General features: G+C 42.2%; 2 protein-coding genes across 2 annotated transcripts in view; one reads left to right on the top strand and one right to left on the bottom strand.

Moving 5' to 3' along the window:
- LOC127230298 (GTP-binding nuclear protein Ran) overlaps nucleotides 1–27,894 on the top strand; it is a 1,116,469-nt gene that overhangs the window by 810,736 nt on the left and 277,839 nt on the right. The window lies entirely within an intron of this gene.
- On the bottom strand, nucleotides 10,231–19,870 carry Dleu7 (deleted in lymphocytic leukemia 7). Its single transcript, XM_051195562.1, has 2 exons — nucleotides 19,082–19,870; nucleotides 10,231–10,464 (listed from the first exon to the last, which is right to left on the bottom strand). Exons 1-2 carry the CDS (start codon nucleotides 19,502–19,504, stop codon nucleotides 10,258–10,260), a joined length of 630 nt encoding a protein of 209 aa, XP_051051519.1. The 5' UTR covers nucleotides 19,505–19,870; the 3' UTR covers nucleotides 10,231–10,257.

Here is a 27,894-nt window from a genome sequence, read left to right as displayed (position 1 = left end):
GTGATATATATTTAAATTGTGCTGAACTTCAACTTGGGAATTTTTTAGATTAGCAAAGGGGCACCAGTCACATCTGGCAGGAAATCAAAGAAACAATATTTTTTTAGTCTAGTTTCAACTTCAAAAAGAGGCATAAAAAGAGGAAATGGCTAGCTCTGCATCTATTTGAGCAAAGTCATTGTTACCACTGTGTTTTTAAAGGTCTCTGGTGAGATAAAAATGTGAAAATAACATAAAAATACAGAGCCACACTTGAAAATGAGAAGTGCAGGATGCCTGTGGCATGTGTTTGAAGAGGAATCCACACATGGACAATACAAGGGATGCTTTCACTTTGGCTTTGTGGAAGATTGTGATGGTAGTAATTTTTGTTACTATCTTAGTTACTTTTATGTTGTAATAATAAAACACCATAATCTTTATAAAAGAAAGCATTTAATTGGGGGCTTGCTTGCAGTTTCAGAGGGCAGGAGTCCATGATCATCATGGCAGAGAGCATGGCATCAGACAGACATGGTACTAAAGCAACAGCTGAGAGCTTACACACTGCTCCACAGACACAAGACAGTGAAAGAAAGCTAACTGGAAATGGAATAGACTTTGAAAGCTCAAAGGCCATCCCCAAGGGACACACGTCTTCCAACAAGGTCAGACCACCTAATCCTTCCCAAACAGTTCCACCAAGTAGGGACCAAGTATTCAAACATATGAGCCTACGGGAGGCCATTCTCATTCAAACAACCATAGTTACCTAGAGTTTAAAGAATGAAGAATTATCTGGATATGAATATTATTAATAGATTTTATAAAAAACTCTTTGAAGAAATTGACTTTGGAAAGAATGTATTATGCAAATAGAAGTTAACTCAGTGGGGCCTTAGTTTTCCTCTACAACCCAATCCAGTCTCAGTTCAGAAAAGCTGAGGACCAAGGTTGATGGAATGCTGATTCACAAAGACCATTCATCAGTCCATCCATCTGCCCATCCATCTCTCCACCTGTCAGTCCTTCTACCAATCTGTCTATATATCCGTTCACCCATCCATCTTCATAACTGTCCTGCCATTCATAGTTTATCCACTTATCATCCAATCCACGCTTATTTATTTAATCACCTGTCTTTTGCTCTTCTCTTGATGCCTCTCTTATTTCTTCTGTGGAGTAGTTTATTTTGGAAATATATGGCCATACTGGTTTGGAAGGTATTGCTATTTGCCCTAAAGAAACTCCTTAAATTTGGGATAAAATTGCTCAAATATTATAGCTCAAAGTTAACCCTCCCCCTTGGAAATATGATATAATGGTAATGAATTGCTACTATACTCATTTGAGAACATGTAAGTGATCAAATAACCAATACTACTAGAGCTGCACGTCATTCTAAAGTTTCTCATTTCTATGGCTATAACTGTCAATGGAGATCCTCTGCTCTCAAGAGATCTTTTAAACCTGTTTTTTAATCAACTAAATTAGGGAAAGAAAATTAGGAGAGAACTGCAGGAGATCATTTACTTGTTGATATAGGAAATTACACTCAAACGAACACACATGCCTACCAAACTACTATTGGTTCATCTTCAGTTATTCCATCTTGGTTAAGTCAACTGTTAAGACAACTAAAGTCACCAAGGCATAAGGAAATGATAAGCCTGCTGTCCTGTGTATGTAAAGGGCATGGAGACTTACAATAGTGCCATGATCATATAAGGTGGGGATATTGATCGATGCTCCAGATGCCTAACTCAGGTACATGTGAATCTGAATGTTTGTGACTGACAGGAACAGCATTTCTTTCACAGCAAGTCTTAGAAGAAAATGACAGAAAAATATTCAGGGCAATAATAAGAAATTATAGCCCTATTTCCTGGAGAATGCTTGATCCTGCTAAACCGAGAAGCCTCTCTCTTTTATGGAAAATTCCTAAGTTGGTTTTGAAAGCAATACTTTATTTTTCAAGACAGGGTATAACCACCCTGGCTGTCCTGGAGCTATCTCTGTAGACCAGGCTGACCTTGAACTGACAGAGATCCACCTGCCTCTGCCCCTGGAGTACTGGGATTAAAGGTGTATGCCAGAACCACCCAGCTATTATTCTTGAGATGCTACAAAAACATATAAAATTCAAAATATAGAACAATGCAGGTTTAACTTTAATTAAACAGAAGTGTGAGGACAGATATATAAACAAGGTTTATCTCGTTTACTTCAGTCAAAATTTTGAGAAAATGCACAGGAGGTGCTCAAATCCCCCCTGGATATGCTGTTCACCCAACCTAAGTAGAAACAGTATTCCTGCCCTGGATACAGAGTGTTCAATTCTGAAAGTCACAGCAAGTCATAGCAAGTACTATGAAACCTGAGACTGGGCAGTGGGGTAAGAGAATGGGTGGGAAAGTGAAGGAAAAGAACCAGAGACCAACATCTGTTAACTTTACTTATGCATAAAAGAATATTTAGACATGAAAACCATAATGCGATTCAGTCTTATGAATGTCTTTGGCTACAATTCCACGCAAGACGCTCCAAGAGACAGAGAGGGCCTGGGAGAAGACTGAGGATTAAGAGATGAGAGAAGACTGAAAACGAGCTTGGAGGCTTGCCTGTGATTGCTTTTCCAAGAGCCCTCGTGGCACCAGGCTTTCCAGGCCATTAGAAAGTGTGATCATGATGCTTTGCATTAGAACAAGTCTGAAACCAACCAAGCTCATGTAATGATCCCAGAAGGGGAGATGATGGCACTCCCAACATGCACGTTTCCCAAATTACTTAACTGTGTTCTTCATGTTTGGGTTCCGGTCCCAGGCTCCTCTGTGTACTTGCACCCTTTTTTTGCCCTCTCTCCCACCCCCTCTCCCTCTCTCAGTATTTTCCAAGCTTGTGCTGTACTCTACACTCTCAAGTTACATTCTGAGCTACATCCACACATGAGGAGGGAAAGAGCCTTTGCAGAATCTCTGCTTTGTACCAACTGCAGCCAAAACTGTCTTCTGCAACTTGTTTCTGGGCTCACTGGGAATTTGTTTTTCTGCCAGATACCCTTATGCTCCACAGACATTTCCTAATTCATCTTTACAAAAATGCAGGTGAAACCATGATCATTATAATTTTCATCAAGGCCAGGGGGGAAAAATTAGTGACACTTCTGTGCCAGAAGAGCTTTCTTCTAGCCTTGGAAGTGTCTCCTGACTTAGGGCAGTGAACATAATATAGACATGAGCATTTCCATAGTAAGTGACATGGGGTTAGCAATGTCAGGACCATGGTAAGGCTTTAGCCTTAACATGGAACACTGCACTCCCCAGTGAAGAGCCCCCAGGTGATACTCTACTCTCAGTCGAGTTCTGATGAATCATTTGTCTTGAAACACACGGAGACTCAGGATTTATCATCATTTCAGATAGATTTACTGCATGCACTAGCGAAGGAAGAAACAGGGAAAAGGGGCCAACTGTTGAGAGGGATTTTAAGATGTGAAAGATTTGATGGTTGCAGTCCAATATTCTGTCTAACACAAGAATTTCAATGGTTGCCTCTCCACCAAAGGCCATCATTTAAGTTGAGGAAGCCAATCCACTTTGGAAAGAAACTGTGTGTCTTAGAGTTTTTACTGCTGTTTTACCTTACTTAGATTTGCTGTGAGAAAACATCTTTGCGAAAGCTTAGAGAACACTTCCACCTAGACTAGTGGTCCTTGGTTCTATAAGAAAGCAGGTTGAACAAGCCATGAGAAGCAAGCCAGTAAGTAGCACCCCTCCATGGCCTCTGCATCTGATCTTGCCTCCAGGGTCCCATCCTGCTTGAGTTCCTGACCTGACTTGCCTGGATGAATAGTGATTTGGAAGTTTAAGCCAAATAAACCATTTCCTCCCCAAGATGCTTTGGTCATGGTGTTTCATCATAGCAACAGTAACCCTAATTAGGACACCTACCCATCACTAATTAAGAAAATGCACTACTGTATTGCCTACAGCCCAATCTTATGGACACATTTTCTCAATTGTGGTTTGATAGGAGATATCATTCTGTAAATATGTTTCTCTTATTGGTTAATGAATAAAGCACTGTTGGCCAATAGGAAAGCAAGAGAGGCAGGACTAGGAGACTAGGAGGAGATAGGAGGTAATGAGGAGGATCCAAGATGGAGTACAGAGAGAGAAGAACACCAGCACTCTCTCTGGTAAGATAAGAAGACCACATGGAAGTACTTAGATTAATAGAAATGGGTTAATAATTAAGACAGAACTAGCCAATAAGAAACTAGTAACTGGCCTACAGCATTATATCAAATACAGCATCTCAGTGTGTTATTTGGGGCTGGCGTGGCAGTTGCCCCTGACCAGCAGGGAAAAAACTACTCATAATATAATGGCATCCAATGTGGACCGAAGAACTTCCACTTAAAACTTAACAAAAGCTCAAGAAAGCATTTTAGAAACAAAAGAACAGAGACAAGCAAGACTTCTTGGTAGCAGCATGTTTCTCAGTTGGACTCTGTTTTGCCAGAGACAAGCAGAAATTTGGGAGGCTCCTTTAAGGGAGGTTTCCTGACTCAGCATAAGTGGCAAAAAAAAAAAAAAAAAAAAAAAAAAAACCCAGAAGGCTTTTAAAGAGCTCTGCTAACAACTGAATGGTATATACAAGAGCTGGAAATGATAGTGACCACATCTCAAAGCCGGCAACATGCTGCTGGATGGCAGCTGGATGGATGCCGCTCCAAGGCAGTGAGCACAACTCTCAAATCTGATGGTAAAAGTACCTGCCGCCATCTTGGATAGACCGCTGCTAATACAGCTATGGCTTTCATTTTAGCAATGTTGTTGTTTAGCAGATAAAAGACTCATGGCCACAAAAAGATAAAGATTTACAGTAAAGACAGATTCAGGTTAAGAAAAACCTCTAAAGGTTTACAGTGTTTTAAAATTTACATAGGCTTGGGAGAGAAAAAGAAACAGGATAAAATGGTTTAAAAAAGAATAGTAAAAAGACAGAGTAGCTGGGTGTGGTGGCATACGCCTTTAATTCCAGCACTCAGGAGACAGTAGCAAGCAGATCTCTATGATTTCAAAGTAAACCTGGAATACAGAGTTAATTCCAGAACAGATAAAAGTTACACAGAGAAACCCTGTCTCTAGAAGAAATAGAGCAATAAAAATGCCATGTAAAGATGGAAAGCACAGAGAAACTTTGGATACTATACGCTATCCTGTTGTCTTTAAATTGTTTGACTGCTGAGGAAATAACAACTGATAAAAGAAATGCTGCTGGATTAATCCAATTTATATATTTTAAAAATGCTTTAACTCCAAAATTTAAGTCCAAGGACAGGTTACTGGGGAAAAGGATTTCTATTTTTATTTCCACAGAAAATGAAAAGCTGTGGATTCCTTCCAGACTAACATGATTTGATCAAGCAAGACGCCCTGAAACAGTGTTCCAGGTGAACCAACATTCATAACAGTTGGGACAAGACAGCCTTTCAGACTACAGCTAAGATTTCTGTGTCTTCTTAGGATCCCCATGACAGCATCCCCTACCAGAAGAAAGCAGTTTGGAAAGAACAACGCCCAAATTCCCAAATATTTTCTATAAATGTTTGTTTTCAGGTATACGGGGTTGGTTATAAATGGTTAATGATCACAACCAATATCTTTAAAGGTAAAAATGGGATTATGGTATAGATATGAATACTTTGTTTTGGAATGGATTTTCATTTATTGATACAAATTTAAGGTCAATTTTGTGATATGTATATTTCTCCTCTTGTTTAGGTATTGTGTTTATATAGCTCGCTTAGAAATGCAATATAAAATTTAGTACAGATTTTAGATAGTTACCTATAAAACTCAAAACTTCAGTTAGGTTTTACCTATAATAGTCAAAACTTATGTTAGTTAGGTTTTCTAGATATATACAGATGTATTTGAGATGGATAGGCATTCTTCAAACATTTCAAAGATCTACAAAATATGACATTTAAAATGGTTTAGGGTTTTTCTTCACAATGAGGCATAACTGCTCCTGACACCACCACCTGTATCAGAAAGGAAGATGGTGAAGAAACTTGTTATGGAGTTTGCTTCCAATATGGCAAGACTAGCCATTTGGGCAAGATACTGCTCTTGTCTAGACTGTTTGACTTTATGCTATATAAACTGGACATGCAGGACCCACAGAAAAGTGACAACTGATACAAGATGGACAGTGCTACAGGGTTCCTGCTTCATGGAAGAGTCTGCTAGACATTCTGCAGGACACAGAGAAAAGTGACTGACAAACTGCCAATACAAGAAGACAGTTTAAAGTTTCCTGCTTTGCTGAGGAGTCTGCCAGACACACTATGGCCTATAGGCCTATAGGCTGAAGATGGAACATTACAGAAGAACTTCGGCAAGTTGTCTCTGTCATTTCTAGAGTTTATATACTATCCTTCTGTGGTCTTTGATGGAGTTGAAGATGGATAGTTGTGGTTATAGTATCCCTTAGTTAAAATTAAAGATAAGTTACATATAAGACCTTAGACTCACTAAGATAGGATAGATGATAAAATATTTAAATCTTGCTAATGTTAATGGACACATTGTTAACTGTGATTTTTATTTGATAACTGTTGTGTGATATATTTTGCTATGCTATGGTTAAAACCCTTCTTTTTATTTTAGACAGAAAAGAGGAGATGATGGGAGATATCATTCTGTAAATATGTTTCTCTTATCGGTTAATGAATAAAGCACTGTTGGCCAATTGGAAAGCAAGATAGGCGGGACTAGGAGACTAGGAGGAGAGAGGAGGTAGTAAGGAGGATCCAAGATGGAGTACGGGGAGAGAAGAACGCTAGCCACTCTCTCTGGTAGGATAAGACCACATGGAAGTACTTAGATTAATAGAAATGGGTTAATAATTAAGACAGAGCTAGCCGATAAGAAACTAGTAAGTGGCCAACAGAATTATATCTAATACAGAGTCTCAGTGTGTCTGGCAAGGAGGTGGGACCAGGCCGGTAGGAAAAAACCCTACTCATAACAGTGGTTCCCTCCTCTCAAATGACTATAGCTGTGTCAAGCTGGCATAAACATAGCCAGCACACATTCCTGTGCATATATCCAAAGAACATTACACCTTACTACAGAGATACTGTCTCATCTATGTTCATTGCTATTCGATTTTTAATAGTCTGAAATTGGAAACATCCTAGATGTCTATCAGCAATGACTAGACAATGGAATATTTGTCAGCTGTTAAAAAAAATCAGAATTCATGGACAGATTAACAGAGCTAGAAAAAGAAATCCTTAGTGAGGTAACCCAGACCCCAAAAGGAAAATATAGTATGTATTCTCTTCCATGTTGATGTTAACTTTTAAGCCTTCAATTAGTATGCTACAAGCCCTGTACCCTCAGAGGTTAATTACCTAGTAAGAGACTAGTCAGGAGGGAAGCATCTTCCAAAGAGAGGAAATTGAATATATAGTTATGGAGTGTCTCAGTTATTATTTTTATTGCTGTGAAGAGACACTATGACCACATGACCATGGCAACTCTTACAAAAGAAAACATTTCATTGTAGTTGGCTTATAGTTCAGAGGTTTAATCCATTATCATGGCCGGAAGCATGGCCGCATGCAGGCAGACATGGTGCTGGAGAAGGAGCTGAGAGTTCTACATCCTGATCTGCAGGCAGCAGGAAGCAAACTGCCTTGAGCTTCTGAAACCTCAAATCTCACCCCTTGCTGTGCACTCCCTCCAACAAAGCCACAACTAATCCAACAAGGCCACACTACCTAATAGTGCAACTCCCTATGAGCCTATAGGGACCATTTTCTTTCAAACCACGCCATAGAGAGTTGAGGGATACTGGAATGAGAGGAAAAAACAGAACATGGGAGGGAAAAAGGAAATAAAGAAGGCAATATAGGGAAAGACAGCTAAAAAGAAAGAGACCATTTGAGGGGAAGGCATGTGGAAGCCTACTATAATAGAGGCTTCTTAAAATATATACATATATGAAATAAATCTAAATGGAGTCACCAAATAACAGGCACAGGGGAACCCCAACTTGACTTTTCTTGCCACAAAGTGAAAGATGCCAAGAATGTGTTACATCTAATTAAGTTGTTGGTCCATGCAAACTTCAAAACCACTCAAACTATTGCCAAGGTTATTGTCTGCTCTTCACAAACTGATGGTGAGGCTCTATTGCTGAAGCAACACTTACGTATCTCACTGGATATGAAGAAGTGGAGCTGGTGACTTACCAGAGCCTTCATCCCTACTGACTAGTGTTCATGATACTGGCAGGTACTGTCACACTATCAGAGGAGAAAGGTAAACACCAATCCAGCTGCAAATCCTGTAATCTCTTATGTAACCTAACTGTGTGATGTGTTGGTGTAATAGTGACACAAAATATGTGAGAGTAACCAACCACTACCTGATTAGATTTAAGGCCTCTTTTATGAGATGGGACCCATACTTGCTACTTCTTGGGTGGCCAAGAACCTGAGACTAGATAAGCAAAGAACCTAGGGGAAGCAAATACTACTGTTCTGCTGAAGGAGCATAGCAATAAAATGACTCCTAACAACATTCTGCTATACCTATAGACCAGTGTTTAGTCCAGCCATCATCAGACAAGCTTCCTGCTATAGTAGATGGGAAGTAATACAGAGACACACAACTAGACATTGTGCAGAGAGTACGAGACTTTGGAAAACTTGGTCCTAAATGGCATGCCTCCATCAAACTTCTCCATCGAAGTGTAGGGAAATACCTGGAAGAGGAGGGGGAAAGACTTTAAGAACTAGAGGGAATGGATGACTCTGAGGAAAGTGTCTTCCAGACACATCAGGACTGACCACATATGAACTTGCAGAGACTGTGGCAGCATGAACAGTCTCTACACAGGCCCAAGTCAGATGGGGTCCCAGCACTGAGAGAGGGGAGTGAACAGAAGATCACATCTCTAACAAAGAAGCCATCTTCATCTGAAAGTCTTTACAAAGGAAAAATTGGCTTTCTCCCATATAAACCACACTTAATGGCAGGCCCCAAACTCAGCAGTAGATGACCACACCAAACAATCTCAATGGTAATTTTGGAGGGTTTTTGTTTGGGTGTTTTTATCTTACTGATCTTTTGCTTATATAATATAGTTTATGATTTTATATTTTATCTGGGAGGAGATGAGGGAAGGGAGTGGGAATATGGTGTATGACAAAATATTTTCAATGAAAGAGGCTTTGCTTATTAATAACACTTATTTTAGACAGACACACCTCACCAATCAGACCCAGTTATCAATTCTTTCCAAAGCAAGCCATTCATATCCACCGTGATCTCTCCCCCTCCTAACCTGGTGCTGTTCCCACAACAGCACAGGAAGGCCCTTTTTAGCTCCAGGAATAGTCATCATAGAATAGCAGAAAGCATGTAGAGATAATCGTTACCAACAATTGTGAAAGCATCTTCTGCAAGGAGAATCACTGGAGTGCCCACCCCCTCCTTTTTGCAGCACTTTATTTCCTACTGGAATGTTTGGAAACAGTAGAAGAAGCTAGATTGTTCCACATTGATACTTTAATAGTATGTAGTTGTATTTACATATCACAAAAACTTTGTACATTAAAATGATAGTTTATCATTTTAAATATACAGATCAGTATACAGTGGTATGAGGTTTAGAAGCAGCTCTTCTGCCCAGTGGTAAGTTGCAAATGACAGTGCTAGATTCACAATGGCTGACACCTGCAGTTCTATGACTAAAGAGCACTGTTACTGCCTATAATGAAGTGCCCAGTAAACAGAATATTGTCCCATTCACTCACAATAATGTGAAGAGTCATGGTCCTTCTAATATACATATCTGTATTAAGCCTTATAGCTCACAATAATACAAATATAGATTCAATATCATTCAGTCAAAATCAATGCTTAATATGGTATATATACACATACACACACACACACACACACACACACACACACATATATTCATTCCAACTTGCTCCACGAAAAGAACTATATTTCAGCCAGAATATCAGCAGAAAGTCAACATACTTAAAAAACATACACTATAACTTTAAAAATATGTACACTCACATGCTGCCATACTGAAGGCTACATACAGATGTTCTTAGTCCAACTTAGACTTGAACTATCAAGTCTTTTGGGAAATATAAACACTCATCACTGCTAATTTTTAGGAAGGTGAAGGATCCAGTTCTCCCAACAGGGCTGGCTGTAGTCTACCTATCTCTCATGCTCATACATCTGGGAGATTCTGTAAGATCTGTCTCAAGGAAGCGCAGGCAACCATATGGGCATCCGAAGGGAGATTAGCAAGTGACTGGATCAACTTCTTCACTATCGTCTTCAGACACTGGTGCGCAGCATTCAGATCTCTGTCGAACTGTTGTCCTTCAATTTGCAGAGCCAGGTGACTGCAGATGTTTCTAAACTCAACACTGTCCTGCAATGAACAGCAAAAAAGCTGGAAATTAGATTAATGATGTGAACATTTGCTGTGTTTCCCTTGCCTGGGTTCCAGATTTTTCTCAGAGAACTACCATCTCCATCATTAGCTATAGGAGGGTGGTTTAACCAAAGCTGACCCAATCCCACCTCCAGGTCCATGAGCATGCAACACATCCAGTCCAATGAACTAATCAGAGATGGACAGAGTGATCACACCTAGTCAAGTGACCTGGTCAGATACAGGTGACCAACAAATGCCACTGGTCCCACTGCTGCTGGACTGGAAGAGAGAAGCTCTCTTTTGTCAGGATTACTTAGTAACTTTTTGTGATCTATAGGACAAAGTACTAATGAGGATGTCTCCAAAGCAAAAAGGCTAATCAACATGCCTCATATGGCCTGCCAGCATTTGGGCCCATTTCAACAGCGCTGCCCTGTTTCCTGAACCCTTCGGTTTGCTGCAACCTGCCCCAGGGCACTTTCAGTGTGCACTAGCCCCTCTGGTTCAGTCAGTAGGTAGAACATGAGACTCTTAATCTCAGGGCCATGGGTTCAAGCCCCATGTTGGGTGTCAGGTGTGGTAAAAAAAAAAAAAAAAAAAAAAAAAAAAAACTCGCAAAAAAGTCTATTTACCAATTGATTAAGGGGTGCAATAAAAAACAAACAAACTCATGAATATAGAACAAAGCAGATACTGCTGATGATCTAGTTGACTTCATCCAGCAGTTCTGCCCAAGGGGGAAGAGCACCAACCGATCTCTAAAACCTTAAAAAGCCTAAACAGGTAGATCATGCAGCAAAATAAATCATGCAACACATACTATACAGATTGGAAATGACTAGTTTGAGCCAATGGGAATAATCAGACAGACATGTGGAATATTTTACAGAACATATCTTAACACATCTGGAAGTCTGTGTCATACAATAATCACAATACAAGCAGCGAGAAATCAGTGAGACAGCTTATCTCCCCCAAAGCATAGACTTTAGAAAGCACTTCTAAATAATTCATAGGTCTGCAAAAAATGAACTTTGAAAATACCCCATAGAGAACATGCACAGAAACATTGTATCAAAATTGTGGAAAGTAGGGCTGGGCAGTGGTGGTACACACCTTTAATCCCAGCCCTCAGGAAGCAGAGGCAGATGGATCTCTGTGAGTTTGGGGCCAGCCTGGTCTACACAGAGAAACCCTATCTCAAAAAACAAACAAACAAAAACACCTGTAGAGAGTAGAAAGATATGCAGACTTAAATACCTATATACATAAATAAAAGTGACAGAAAGTTCCTAAGTTAAGAATTAAACCCAATAGCTTGGATGGTGCATAAAATTCCACCACCACCCACCACTCCCTGCCAATGGAAAGAAGCCTGAAAATTAATGGAAAGGTTGGGGAATGGATGATAGTAATAAGAATGTCCCCATAGTCTCATACATTCTTTCCACAGTTGATAGAGCAACCTACACTGCAGCATCATATTGCCTGCAGTGAGAAAGTCACTACAGATCCCAAATCCACCTCAACGGAAACTTTCCAGCTGCTCTACAGAAGGAATCCAATCTAAGTACAAGGTGGAAGGCTCAAGGACATGGGATAGGAATAGCCAAGGCCCATACTGATGTGTGTCTGTTCATCCTTAACCAAGATTAAAATGCCTTGAAAAATAAACTCAGCTGGGTGGTGAGTGGTGCATACTTTTAATACCAGCACTTGGGAGGGGGAGGCAGGCAGATATATGTGAGTTCAAAGCAAGCCTGGTCTGCAGAGGGAGTTCTAAGACAGCCAGAGCTGTTACACAGAGCAACCCTTTCTCAAAAAATAAAACTAAATAAAAATAATAAAATAAACTCATGAGCCTGGAACCTGAAGTTGATTTCACATTTACTCATGTAAAGACTCAAATAGTGCATCTTTGGGGGGAATTATAAAAGTTTACAGCTGGTTCCTGAGAATCTGAGCAAGTGGTAGACTTCTGATGAACTCTGCAAGGTCTTTTTATTTTATTATGCTAGTATAGTCTTTCCTTTTTGCCCTTTCTAAAATACAGTAACAGTCAATGAAAACAAATGATTAGGCTTTCCATGTGACTCTTACTCCAGGGGGAGGGAGAAATAAAACAGGTGGTCTCTTTGTTTCAAGAATGGCTAAATGCCAACTTTGAATACACCAATCACTGTCTTCAATCAATGCTGCTCCTTCTGGGGAAGACTGGAATCCCAAGACACAAGGTTAAGGCTCATTCAATGCTTCATGACTTTTAGTAGAAACACAAAAGATCAATACTGGCCACGATCTCATTCTTAGTGCCTTCCATTCGATAACAAACCATATTCTCCTGTGACTGTTACATAGGAAGTCCCAGACACTACAGAAATGATACAATATCCTACAGCACTTTAGCACTGTGCCAGAGTTAGAACCACATACCCAAACAACTAAAAACAGTTTGTTTTTAGCTCTAAAGCTCTAAAGCTTTTTGTAATTCAGAATCTGCCTATGAAATGTGTCAATAGGCTACAGTGCCCAAACTGAAGGCACCAATGACGTTTTCAAGTACACTGAGATTCCCATCCACATCTTAACTAATCTAACGGGGTACCAGTTTAACCCAGGTTCACTCAGCTAATAAAGCAGCAAACTTATTTTAAATGTGCATTAAGCTATTTTGACTTGACTATACTGGATAAAGTCAAGGAGACATCTCCCTGTCTCTAAAGAGCTGTAATGCTGTGAGTAGAAGCATCTGTCCAAACACGCAATGAAAGTTGATAAACCCTGTAGTAAGAAGAGGAAGCCCTGAGTGGATGTGTATTTTGACATAGGCATTGCCAGTAGAGGACTCCCAAGTCTTGGACTCATGGGCAAAGCCATTACCCACAAAGACCAAGCTCAAGATGGGTAGCAGAGCTCTCGTCCGGAGTCGGTATATATGAGTGTTTATGGATGGTTGGTCAGTGTGTGCAAAGGCTATCAATTGTGACTTCTTCCTCAGATGTTTATAGCCTGAGACTGCTTTCCCACAGAGATAGAACTAGCTAACTCCTCCCCCTGCCCTGTTGCCAATAAACACTCTGAGGTTCCAGGTTGAGACAGAAGAACACAACCAACAGCTTCCCTCTCTATGTGCCTGTGTAACTTTTGTTTATTCACTCACTGCTCCTAAGCATCGTTCCTAGACCCGAGCCACATGAGACACGGCAAAGGTTCATAGGAAAATTGCAGAAATTAAATCCTCTTAAAGAACACACTTTTATACACTTAGAATCAATGCCCAGTCCAGGGTTCCTGCAAAGCTGGGTGAGTACTTTCTACTGTGTGCCCCATGAATTACTGTAAAAAATTTATGCAGACACATTGGAGAAACCTGTGCTCATACAATGAAATGGCTTCAAGGAGATTACAGTTTCAACCATTTGTCATTATTGTATGTGTATTATGATGTGTGTTTGTGCACACACACACATACTCACATGTGCACACACTGATGTGAACATACATGCCAGAGTGCATGAGGAGGTTTAGGGGATTAAAGCTAGATAATAAGATTTGCATGTCAAAGGATTTTACCCCGTAAGCCAACTTTCCAGTCTAACACAAATTTTTAAAACAATGTTATTATCATTGTTATTGTTAGTATTATTAGAACTCTATCCTGTAATATGTAAGACAGTATCCTTCACCAAAGATTCCAAAGATAGCATACTAATTCCCAGCACCTGTGAAAATATCACTGAGCATGGCCATCAAGCCTTTGTGGGTTTCAAGATGGGACTCCCTCAGAGCAGACAGAGCCCATTATCTCAAGGGCAAAGCAATAGCCATCCACACTCTGGTTCTTCCCTTTGATAGATCACCCTCAGACAACCCGTTTTATCTATGGTAAATGCATTTTCTCATCCATAAAATATAATTACTAATAGCTGGCATAGAGGACTATCTGGGTCCAGCCACCTCTGCTAATCATTCCTGCCCAGGAGCATTCTCCCTTCCTCAACCCTGAGCTGGCATTCAGTATAAAGGAGGTCTCTTAGGAAAAATGTCTTGGGGCTTTCTTGCATTGGGTATTGTGTTTATTAATAATGCATATGTCTGAAATGTTTGAACAGTATGTTCTTAAAACCTGGAAAGAAGTATGACTTCAAGTTCTTTGCACCTGCAATGCCCATTAAAGGGAGAAGATAAGCCCTTTTCAGAATCTTACAGAAAATAAACACTCCCTTCAGAACTGAAGTCTTGAAGGCAGGAGCCATTTGTCAGCAAATGCCAGGTTCAGGTCTGGCTTTCTGAAAGCAACATTGATGGGCAATAAATCCAGAAGTACAGTGTGATATCATAGGCTCTTAAATGCAGATGATACTTTAACAGCCTACAAGTGGATGTAGGTACAAGTTCATGTGTGTGTGAAAATGTGTGTGGAAGATAGAGATTGATATCAGGTATCTTCCTCAATCGCTGTGTGTGTGTGTGTGTTGTTGTTGTTGTTGTTGTTGTTTTTGTTGTTGTTGTGTATAATCTATAGGGTAAGCACTTTACCACTGATCCACTGCCTCAAGCCCCAAAGATGACGTTTTTACCTGCCATGTCATCCCCAAAGTCATTTAGAGATTTGTATAACTTCAGCTGGCAACTTATTGATGTCAGAGTTGAGTTCACTCTTTTCAAAATGGTCACATCCCAAGGTATAGTTCAAATGGCCTCACGAACATCATTCTTCCTGTTTTCCCCTACATCTCTCCTTAACATTATCTACAGAGAGCAGGAAGGACAGGAAGAGTGGCAGGCAGGAAGTCAAAGAATATGGTGAGGGACCTATGAGTCAGAGACAGAGATATACACAGAGGAAGAGGCAGAAACAGAAAGAAAAAAAAGGAAAAAGAAAAGAAGCCTTGTCTGGGTTTCTTGGGAAAAACCTGCTCTTAAACATCTGCCTAGCCAGCACACCAGCCCCACTTCTGCAACCCAGGACAGTGCTAACCACAAACATGACCCCAGTCCCATTAGGATTCTTCATAGCACCTATATCAGTGGAATGGTAAAACCTGACAAAAACTTAAAAAGGGATTCTAAAAACAAAACAACAGAGACAAGCACACTTCTTGGTAGCAACATTTTCTCAGGTGGGCTCAAGGCTCCTTTAAGAGAGGCTTCCTGACTCAGCATTAGTGGCAAGGCCTGCATGGCTCTTTTAAGACTGCTACCAACAGTTAAATAGTGTGTACAAGCAGCTGGCAGCAGCAGTGACCACATTTCCAAGCCACACAGCATGGCAGGTTTAACTTTTACTCATATAGACAAAAAAGTTTAAGAGTTGAAGCAGTGAGCACAGTTCCCAGTGTTGGTAGTAAATGTGCCCCAACCATGTTGGAAAGCCAGCAGCTAAAACGTCCGCTTTAATTTTAGTCATGCTGTTCAGCAGGTTAAAAAACAAAAACAAAACATAATTATTAAGTGTTCTAGTTTATTTTCAGTTATTGCAGTTACTCTCTTACTTATCTAATTTATAGATTAAATTTAATCATAATGTGTTTATAGGAAACTAAAGAGTGTATTCATAGGGCTGAGAACCCTTCTCTGTTGAAAATTTACGTAGGGACAAATGAAAGATTCACTTCAGTAGGACAAGAAAGACCCCACGGGAGAAAAACACTGATTTGTTTGAGATGATAAGAAAGGCAGGTAGAGAAACTGAGGGATGACTCAGTTGACACAGGGCTTTCTGGGTAAGCACGAGAACCTGAGCTCAGATCCTCAGCATCCACATTAAAACAAACAAACAAACACCAGGTGAGGAATAACACTCCTCTAAGGCCAGGGCTGTCAAGGAAGCAGGGACAAGATGGTCCCTGAGGCTTACTAATCAGTCTATCTGGCCAAACTTGTGAACTTCAGTGAGAGACCTTGCCTCCAAAAAAAGGTACACAGTAACTGTGGGAGATACCTGACATTGATCTGATCTGTGGTCTCCACATATATGTGTATGTACACAGCGTGATCACATACCACACACACCGATCACACACCACACACACCTCTTACACACATACATACCTCTCTCTCTCTCTCTCTCTCACACACACACACACACACACACACACACGTAATAGGTTAGAGGGAAGGGGAGATATCTGGGTCCATTGGCCTCAATTTTCCGGAAAATAAGTAAGATCTAGATAAAGACACATGGAAAAGGATAGAGTATGCTAAGGACCTTATGTCACCTTTAGAAATGTCTAAAAGATGACCAAGTATGAGTGGCCACCATACTGAACAAGAGACTACAATCTTGGTGCCAGTGGCAGTAGGGTTCTTGTCCCTGACTCTCAGCCACAAAGACCTTTCCCCTGCCTGGCTCTAAGTGTCCAGAATCACTTTTCCCGTCTTCTAAATTGAACTCTTTGCAGCTGACAGACACATTAATGCTCGTGGTTTGAATCGCACAGCCTCCCTGCCCCTCAGTGCGGAGAGCAGTCATTAAAAAAAAAAAAAAAAAAAAAAAAAAAAAAGGAGGAAGAAAGAAGTTGCTTGCCCCAAGCAGCCTTCATAGACAGCAAGACAGCTCATTCAGCTTCTCTAGCTGCCAGTCTGTCTTTGTCCTGTGTATCTGACATCACAGCACTACAGCTTGAATATGAAAGACGCCCTCGGGTCCTGTTTTTAGTGATCACCAGTGAATGACTACTGAGGTTAGGGCAGTACAGCTTTTAGAGGGCGGGGCCTATATGGTGGAGGTAAAATTTTGAAAACTAAAGATCAGCCCTAGCCCTCACCTACCTATCCCCTTCCCTACTTCCAAGCCCCTGTGATGTCTGACCACCAAGAAGATGTTCCACCATGCCTTCCCCCACAGGATGGACCAAAATCTCTTTGCAACTGTAAGCCAAAAATAAATCTGTCACTGGGGAAATAACTTGGTGGGTGAGTTATTGCCTGGCAAAGAGTAAGTTATTTCCTGGCATGCTTGGGGTCCTGGGTTCACTCCCCATTGTCATCAAAGAATAAAAGAGGTGAAGCCTTGACCAAAGTAACCTCTCCATCAGGCCTTTGGTCATAGTAACCCCAAAACAACTAATACACATATGTATTTCTAACATGTTTCTAATATTATAACAGGGCACTGGAAATTTCATCAGTTCTGAGATACACATTCTTTCATATCTTAAACTCAATGAAGTTAGTATATAACTCACAACCAATGATATGTGATACATGGGCAGAATTTAAATTTTTTCTTGGGGGGGGACGGAGAAAGACACCCCTGCATCAGATGTTTGGTTTGGTGATGTTTGATTTGAATGTTTTACATCCTATGATGCAACTTAATACAGTGCATGTTTTCCAAACTTTGGCTCATAGAGTAAGAACAGCATTGACCCTTAAGGAATGACCCAAGCTCTCCTCAACACCCCATCTCCTCTGGACTCCCAAGTGGATGGACAAGATGATGCTCCTGGCCACAACTTGAGAGCCAGCAGGTCCCAAAAAGTTGTGACCTATGTCCTGCTCTGCTTTCTATTCCTGTGATAAACACAATAACCAAAAGTAACCTGAGAAGGAAAGGGTTTATTTCAACTTACAGTTTAGAGGCCTTCATGCAAGAGTCAGGGCAGGAACTTGAGGCAAGAATTGAACCTGAGGGCTTGGTTCCTAGCTTGTTCCCTGCGGCTTGTTAGCTAGCTTTCTCAGGCAGCCCAGGACCAGCTGCCCAAGGGCAGCACTGCCTAGTAAGGTGTTGGCTCTCCGCTCCCCTCTCACACCAATCATTAGTTCAGAAGATGCCCCACAGACTTGCCTACAGTCAATCTGATGGAGGCATTTTTCTCAATTGAGATTCCCTCTTCTCTGATGATCCCAGCTTGTATCAAGTCAATAAAATAAACACAGCACAATTAGGTTAGTTGATGGCAGGGCTGGAACTGAACTCCCCAAACCCTAGACCCCATCCCACCTCAGCTGCCTTCCCAGTTCTGCCCTTACTGGGCAGCTGACTAAGCAGGAGTCCCTGTTACTAATTATTAGCAAGCCTGTCAGCATTGGGTACCACCTGCCCTCAGCTCACTTTATGAGGGTTTAGGCTCTCTGTCAGATCTCTGCACTCTGTGAGGAACTGGATTTATGCAAAATAGTTGTGAATCACGAGTGTGAAGGAACTTTAAATAAATGTGGATGATGCCATCATAATATACACAGCTGGGGGTTAAAGTGTTCTTAAGTCTTTGAAAAGCCTGGAGGGGGAGGGAGGGGCAGCTGACTCCCACAAGTTAAAAAAAAAAAATTACTTATGTGACAGGTAGGTCTTGACAAGTTGACAAGGCATTTTCCTCCCCACCCCACACGCTAATACACACACACACACACACACACACACACACACACACACACACACACACACACACACACACACACATCCCAATCCCAGTCTAGTTCCTTAGTCGGGCAGCCCCCAGGTGATTGGTTCCCAAGTTCTCTGTCCCACATGCCAGTCCTCAGTGCTTGTCTCCCTTTGCCCTCTTCTCCGCACACAGACAGTTAACCACACCCTGTGTGGAGTGTTCCCATTCACTCCATCCAGACACTGCAGGCCAAGGGGATCTCAGGACACACTCACCTTCAGGTGGATGGGGAAGGGTCGCTCTTGCTGGAGAGGTCCAAGCAGAGTCTGCTCTACGCTGACCAGCTCCGAGGTCGAGTCCACCACGCGGGCCAGCGCGCTGCGCATCGCCATCCGCGCCAGGGTGCAGGGTCTGCGGTCCCGGGGGAAGGGCAGCAGCTCGGCGCCCCCCTCTGCGCCCCGCAGCCCGCCTGCCTCGGGGGAGCTCCGCACTCCCGCGACCCCGCGTCCCAGCCCCCGCCGGGTCCGCATCTGGCTTGAGCGACGAACCTGGGCGGCGGGCACGTGGTCTGGGCCACGCGGGCTTCCGGGGTCGCTAGGACCTTCGCCCCAGCCCCACTCTCGCTGTAGCAGCTGCAGGGTCTGAAGAGCCACCATTTGGTGGCTGATGGAAGCCACTAAGGGCGCAGGGCTGGCCATGGCTGGCTGGAAACTGGGCGCTGAAGAGCAGGTGGAGCGCAGGAGAGGGAGCTTGGCGGCGTTCGGGGTCTCGGGGTCACATTTTTCTAATTCACCCTGCCTCCACGTTCCTCAGCGTGTGTGGCCTGCCCCGCCCCCAGCCCGCAAGTGGTGACCCTAGCTTGCCCCTGCAGTCAATTCTAGGCAAAAATGGGCTCGAAATGACCCAAAGCTGCCTGAAGCCTGCTCTGTGAGCGCTTGAACATCAGCCAGATGCTGAGCACTGGTTCTTCTGCCTCTCAAGGCTTTGGTGGGGAAACATGCTGCTCTGGGAGGATGTATCTATCCCCTGATACCCCGCCCCCTTCTTCCATGAAGGACTCCAGCCAAGGACTGCTTAAAACAGGGAAGGCCCCAGGTATGGGGTGCCACCAGGAACCAAAGTGCCCAGAGCTCCAGCCAAACTCAAAGGACATTGGTGGATTCTCTTCCTTTTAAATGCTATGGGCATTTAAAAAAAAAAAAAAAAAAAAAAAAAACTACTTGAAACAGCCTTCAGGCCTTGCAGACTCCCAAACAAAATATATGGACAATGGTTCAGCACTTATTGCTTGGTTCCCTGCAGGTACTGATATCCCAGATGCAGAAATAGCATCCACGAAGAGTTGGCATGGCTTGCTCCTGAAGCCCAAACCTGGCACTGCCCACACGAGGAGCTTGACTGTTTTGTGTAGAAGAACTCAGGCAGCAGCATCAAAGGTCAATCCTCTTATGGAGTATGAACCTCCGGACAGTTATATAAATACCCATTTTTAATCACACCAAACATGGCTGTCTCCTTTAAGCAATGTGAAAGGACTGGCAATTTTCATCTTTTTAGATTGACAGTCATCGGTGGTTTTTGTTTTGTTTCGCGCGCGCGTGTGTGCATGCGTGCGTGCGTGTGTGTGTGTGTGTGTGTGTGTGTGTGTGTGTGTGTTGTTGTTGTTGTTTTTTAAGGCATTTGGAGGAAATAGCTATGAGAATTATCCCAGAGAACATCATTTTCTCTGCTTTCTTCTTGTAAGGTGAATCCAATGACCCAGCATAGCAGAAGCAAGGCACAGAGGTAGGGTGAAGAATTATAGGCATATAGAGGTCCAGGCAGAGTGGAGGTGTGTCCCATGGAGTCAGGTCTGGAAGCTCTCTGGGTGGAAACGCCCTTTCGAGGGAAGAGTGAGCAGTAAGAGATATGGGGTCCTTTAAGATTTCATCTACTCCAGGGTAGTTGACCCTGTGCAATCCTCCCCACCCCCCAGCAAAGGTTCTTAGAATTCTCAGTTTCCTTCCCTCTCAAAACCAATCCCAATAAATACAGGGGTTTTTGTTGTTTGTTTGGTTTGGGTTTTTTGTTTGTTTGTTTGTTTGTTTGTTTGTTTGTTTTTCCCACATGTTATCTCTGGGTAAAAACGCTGGTCTGTGCAGCCACAGAGGAGACAATGACTTTGGAGACAGGCAGTTTAATATTGATTAGTTTATCTTGCCATAACATTACTTAAGTTCATACGCAGAAACACAGAAATTCTTCCAAAATGTGTATTTGTTTTTCACATCTTCAGATGTTGAAACACATTCTGCAAAGATGAAACAGAAATAACATAAACCACTCCCTGTTATCCCAGAGCATGTCAGGTCTCCGGGATTTCATGGACTAAGCCCTCTGCTCTTGAATGGCTGACTGCGAAACTCTCCTGACTGCTGACATTAATCAGCAGGACAGGAATCACTAGACACAGCAGAACCTGAGCCCTCCTCTTATACATACCACTCTGATCCCAAGAGCCATGAAACAACTGAACTTCAAGGAAGCACATGAGATGAAGGCCAGAAAATCGCAGGGCATGAGGGGTGATACCTACTGAGAGATGGCCTGGTGGCTCTTCCACCTATCCACCCATGAGTCACATTTGTAGTTGGTGTCATCTCAAAATGGCTTATGGCCCAAAGCTGGGAGATCAAAGACCCTAATGAAAAGGCTTCATGGGATACTGACATGAATTAATAGTGTTAGCAGATCTGTCCTTGACCGAAAGCATCTGCAAGAGTTGAGTTTGTTAGGCCATCAGACCAAGTGCCCACCCACACCCATTTTGTATACAGTCTGAAACATTGGAAGAAGGACTCATTCAAAAGCACAAAATGTTACACATCCAGTAATGTTGCTTCATTATCTATTTGAGTATCTTGCGGAACACATGTTCTCATTGCTCAGTGGTAATTCTTCATCTCCCATGTTCAGTCCATAGGCTTGATGAGGTAAACTGATCCAAGTAGTAGAAGAAAGAGATTTGGGTCATTCAGGCTGCTGCCAATCACACAGCACCTTCCCAAGATGAGTGGTCAGGAATCATTTGGAATGCTTTTGGTTGAATGCAGTGTAAAAGATAAAACAATGGAGCTCCACAGTCTATACCAGAAGATCACACAGCAGCAAAGAACAGTTCTTTTAATAAGGAAGTATAACACAAAAGAATTTAATCAACAAGAATTTGTTGTCCCACACAAGAAGTCTGGAGGTGGCTCTTACATTACTCAACACTAGAGTTCTGAGGTCTCATCAAAGCCCTTTGTCCCTTCCATCTATCTGAGAGATGGTCCTCAGCTCAACAGTTTTGTCTTTTGTGCTTGATCTTTGGGTTACTTCCCCTCTGGACGATAACCTCTGAGCCAAGATGATATCTCTGCTTAGGTAACCCTAAAAGCTATGGCTCTCTTTCCTCTACATCTTGGCCAGAATTGTAGACCATATTTGTGTCAAGACAATCATAGTGGAGAGGAAGGGGCCAAGATAAGAATGAACCAAAATTCAGTCCTGAAGCATATACTCGTAAGGTGGATGGAAGGTACTGAAGAGGAGTGAGGGTTTTGTTACCCAAGAAACAGCAGTGGCAACGTTTTACGGTGGCCCTGGGAAAGGACACATCTGATCTCCAGGGTCTCTCCTATTTCCAGATACACAGGCAGCAAAGTGTCATGAGGCTAACTAACCCTTTCACTACAAATGGATGACTATATCATCCCTTGTATGAAATGACCAAGGAGATATATGTGTGGAGCCTCTGCAGCCAGCCTGTGGATTTGAGGGGACAGCTTGACTATGAATAACTCAACACCAAAGAGAAAAGCCAAAACATCTGGAGAGAAAATCAAGAGTCCTTACCATTTACAACCTGCACAGAGCTGCTCATGAAGACAGCCCGGCCTCTGAGCTGTTTGGTTACAGAAGACAATAGAGTATCTTTTTTGTTTGTTTGTTTGTTTGTTTAACCCATTTTGGGTTTAATTTATTAGAACAGAAGAAATCATAATGTAAACAAACAACATAATATATCAGGTCAATTTCACTGACCTTGCAACCCAGCACCCCTTTAACTAAACACTACTGAGTACATGCAATAATTACTTCCATAATACTTCTGCTATCCCCTTGCCTTTGTAGGTTAAAGCTCTCAGGGCAATTCCTGTCTTCCCCATAACCCACGAGAACCTTGTTCTCCAAAATCATTGAGAGTCTTGTGGCTGAGAGATGAGAATAAAAAGGGCTAAAAACTCAGTGAGTGAGGCAATGCCCCACTTGTCAGTGGACAAGGAAAAGTATCACTACATGGACAGGAGTTCTGGCACTTCTTTTAGTTCTAAGGGTCACACTCCTTTCCCACATGAGCCAAAGATGCCAATGCTCCTGCAGGAGGTTTGAGAAGCTGGGATCAGAAAGGATAGAAAGGAACAGGTGTGCAGAGTCACCCTCCAAGGACTCAGCAGAGACTAGCTATGTCTAAGCCCTGCTTATACTCTTTGGCAGTTTTCTCCAAGAAGGATCCAAGAAAATTCCAAAAATGGAGCCAGCCATTAACCTTCAATGCACCCTGGGGAAGTTCACAGAGGGAGGCAAAATAAAACATGTCCAAAGAGACCAAAGTGTTGTTTTTGTTGAATGAAAACCACAGAGGAGGACCACATCATAGAAGTGGATGCTGGAGAGACACACCAAGATATAAAAGGTACAGTGGAAGAGGAACAATCAAAGAAAAGATGCAGGGAAAAAAGACAAAGCAAGCAAGATCGAGTTCCCTTTCTAAATGTGTAACTAGTGTTTGAAGACTTCAAATCGTAAAAATGCACAAGCAGTTCTAACTACTGTTAGCAGTAAGCAAAAGTGGGTGGGGCAACCCTGCCATGAAACTGCTAAATTGCCAAGAACAATCTTTACACAGGGCAATGTACTTTCAGAACATCATGTATGTACTGTCTTCTTAGATCCTATTAGGGTGATGACTTGGTGAATCTGAATAAAGAAAAAGGCAAGAGTGGGTGCAAAGAGCATCATAACATGACAAAAAGTGTCCCCCAAAAGGCTCATGTGTCAAAGGCTTGGTCTCCAGCTGGTGGAGCCAATCACTGAGCAAGTTTTAGATTGAGAGGGCTCTGACATGATTTGCCTGCTATGTTTTACCTTTTCGACACAAAATGTGATTCTTTCCACATATGGAAATTATTTTCGTCGGTTCACTTCATTTAATTAATCAAATTCTAGATTTCTAGAGGAAAGTAGTTTTACATAACTCAGGAGGGCTTTGAACTCATTACCCTTTTGCCTCAACCTCTGAGTGCTTGGATTGCAGCATGCACCACCACACTCACCATATTTTAACAGTTTTCTGCATTTTCTTAGGATCCCTATCATAGTGCCTCCTACCAGCAGGAAACAGTATGGAAGGAACAACACCCAAATTCCCAAATATTGTTTATAAATGTTTGTTTTCATTTAAATGGGGTTGGTTATAATTGGTTAATGACTACAACCAATCTCTTTAAAGGTTAAAAAAAGGGGATTATGTTTTAGATATAATAACTTTGTTTTCATTTATTGATAAGAATTAAGGCCAGTTTTGTGATATGTATATTTCTCCTCTTGTTTAGATATTGTGTTTGCATAGCTCATTTAGAAATGTAATGTATAATTTAGTACAGATTATGATAGTTACCTATGATAATTAAAACTTATAGTTAGGTGAGTTAGGTTTTCTAGATATATAGAGATGTATTTGAGATGAATAGTGTTGTTCTTTTGCTGTAGCTAATGCCTATAAAACACAAACACGAGACTCGGTGCCCATGTGGAGTTTATTGAGAGAGGGGAGAGAAAGGGGGTAGCTGGTGGTGAACCTAAAGCAGGGGAGAGAGAGAAAGAGATAAAGAGCAGCAAGAGAGAGGGGGAGGGCCAGAGAGAGAGGAGCACTTGGCGGTCCTCCTATGGAACTTTACTGACCACTCCCTGCCTCGACCTCGCACCAACTTCTGTACATCCCCAATTAACATTGGGGACCAGGTCCTTCTCTCTCCCCCAGACCAAAGCTCCTCACTCCTCACCCCTCTCCCCTAAATGGCTGGGCCCCTTCAAGGTAATTCTTGTCACTCCAACAGCTGCTAAGCTTGAGGGCCTTTCCCATTGGATTCATTTATCCCACCTCAAACCCTTTACTTCTTCATCCAAAACTAATCCCTCATATATAGCAACTACAACAGGACCCTGTTCCCTTCAGCTTCAGAGAACATGGAGATCAACTACACTGTCTCCTATTCTAGAAAATTAAGGATTCATTCCTGTAACCTTACTCAGCAGGATTGGAAACTTCATGCTTTTCTTCCTGTCCTCAGGCTGAGCTAAAACTTCTAATCTAACCAATAGCTGTTGTTACAGGAATGACAGCCAAAAGCCACGGATCTAGAGACACAAATCATCAAACACTTGTAACTCCTAAGTAAAGGTAACATTTCTAATATGAATATGCTGCTAATGTGTCTAATATTTAGGTTTCACAAACCCAACGGATTCTTTAGGTTCTAGGGAGCTGGAATGGATCCATTTAAACATGTCAGATTCACTCCAAATAAATCAACTTTTCCTGGACTTCCTTCCCTTGTCCCAGGACCCGCTTGGGAGCCCCTCCCCCACCTCACACTTCTCCCACTAAGTACTAAGCCTAAGAGAAAAGAACCTAACCTTGTCCTCTGCTCTGCTAACATCTTGCCAGGTCTCAGAGATGCCAGAACTCCATACTGTCAGGACTGCTATGAAACAACCAGCTGCCAGGACATGGCAGCACCCCAGCTTTCTCAGATCCCCCAAAGACGATCTATGCCCCCAAGTCAGCAGGAAGCGGTCTTGAGAACTCAACATCCTTATTCCCTAACCTGCCACGCCCAACCCCCACCTTTTTAATAAGAATAAGAGGTGGGAATATTAGGAACTAGCAGCCTGCTGGCCCTGCCCGACGATGGGTGGGACACTCATGGCCATGTCATCGCTATGTCAGCCTTACCTGGCAGCTCAAGTTTTACCTAACGGCCAGAGGACTCAATTACACATGCGCAAGCCCCCCTTTTAAAGCAAGCGCCCCACACCCGCTCTCTCTCCTGCTTTCGGTTGGCCACCAGCTACCCCCCTTCCCCCTCTCTCAATAAACTCCACGTGGGCACTGAATCTTGTGTTTGTGTTTGTGTTTTATAGGCATTAGCTGCAGAAAAAGAACGACAAATAGGCATTCTTCAAACCTTTCAAAGACCTACAGATCTTTGGTATTTAAATATGGTATTTAACACGGTTTAGGGTATTTCTTGACAGTGAGACATAAATGTTCCTACCAAAACCACCTGTGTCAGAAAGGAAGACGGACATTGAAGAATGGAGTTATGAAGTTTGCTTTCAATATGCCAAGACAAGCCATTTGGGTAAGATACTGATCTTGTCTGAACTGTTTGACTTTATGCTGTATAAACTGGACATGCAGGACCCACAGAAAAGTGACTGCTGATACAAGATGGACATTACTACAGGGTTCCTGCTTCATGGAAGAGTCTGCTAGACTTTTTGCAGGACACAGAGAAAAGTGTCTGACAAACTGCCAATACAAGAAGACAGTTTAAAGTTTCCTGCTTTGCTGAGGAGTCTGCCAGACACACTATGGCCTATAGGCCTATAGGCTGATGATGGAACATTACAGAAGAACTTTGGGTGACTGACCAGGCAGTGAGTTGTCTCTGTCACTCTAGAGTTTATATACTATCCTTCTGTGCTCTTTAAGGGACTTGAAGACAGATAATTATGGTTATAGTTTTCCTTAGTTAAGATTAAAGATAAGTTACATATAGGGCTTTAGACTCAGAAAGATAAGATAGATGATAGAATATTTTCTTTAAGTCTTACAAAATGCTAAAGAACTAAATATTGTTAACTGTGATTCTTATTTGATAACTGTTGTGTGATATATTTTGCTATGCTAAGGTTAAAACCCTTCTTTTTATTTTAGACAGAAAGGAGGAAATGATGGGAGATACCATTCTGTAAATATGCTTCTCTTATTGGTTAATGAATAAAGCACTGGTGGCCAATAGGAAAGCAAGATAGGTGGGACTAGGAGACGAGGAGGAGAGAGGAAGTAGTAAGGAGGAGTCAAGATGGGAGACGGAGAGAGCAGAACACTGGCTGCCACTCTCTCTGGTAAGATAAGACCACGTGGAAATACATAGATTAACAGAAATGGGCTAATACTTAAGACAGAGCTAGCCAATAAGAAACTAGTACCTGGCCAACAGCGTTATATCAAATACAGCATCTCTCTATGTATTATTTGGGGCTGGCACGGCGGCAGGACAAGACCAGCGGCGGGCAGAAAAACCCTACTCCTTACACTTAACCATGGAGTCATCCCTAATGTCTTTTAGATGCATACCTCTCACTGGCCTTCTTGACTCACTGGCCCAAGGCCACATCTCCCAACACTCCGTGGTTCTATTTCAACATGAATTTTGGAGAGAGCAAAACCATTCAGAACTTAGCAGCTATAACTAGGATTAAATATAAAAGTAGAAGTATCCTCTTTTCCCATGTGAGAATAAATAACAGATGGATTAGGAGCTAAATGTAGACTGTCAAGGCTGTGTCAGAAGGAAAGAGTAGTGAGTACACTTGCAGGCATTGAGTAGGGAGGCATTTCTGAAGAAGATAAGACACTACAAGAAAACTGGATGGATTCCATTATGGACAACATTTAAATATGTGATGGTGAATGACAGATTAAATAACATTAAAAAGACATGTAAGACATGTGATGGCTCCTGGAGAGATGGGTCAACAGTTAGGAGCACTTGGTGCTGTTGTGGAAGGACCCCAGTTCAGCTCCCAGCACCCAGGTGCAGCAGCTCAGACCCCCTGAAACTCCAACTTAGGGATGTAATGCCTTCTTCTGGCCTCCATGAGCACTCTCACACATGTGACACACAATCCCGCTCCCTCAAACCTCTCTCTGTTCCTCTCTCTGTTTCTCTCTATCTCTGTGTGTCTATGTCTCTCCCTCCCTCTATCTATCTCT

The sequence above is a fragment of the Phodopus roborovskii genome, unplaced genomic scaffold (assembly GCF_943737965.1).
Source record: "Phodopus roborovskii unplaced genomic scaffold, PHOROB, whole genome shotgun sequence".
Classification (NCBI taxonomy): domain Eukaryota; kingdom Metazoa; phylum Chordata; class Mammalia; order Rodentia; family Cricetidae; genus Phodopus; species Phodopus roborovskii.
The sequence above is the reverse complement of the archived record's forward strand: the minus strand, read 5'-3'. Positions and strand labels throughout refer to the sequence as shown.

Coding starts and splice junctions, on each gene's coding strand:
- Dleu7 (XM_051195562.1), bottom strand. CDS start 19,504: ATGGCCAGCCCTGCGCCCTTAGTGGCTTCCATCAGCCACCAAATGGTG. Junction 10,465..19,081: donor CCTTCCCCATCCACCTGAAG/GTGAGTGTGTCC, acceptor TGTTCATTGCAG/GACAGTGTTGAGTTTAGAAA.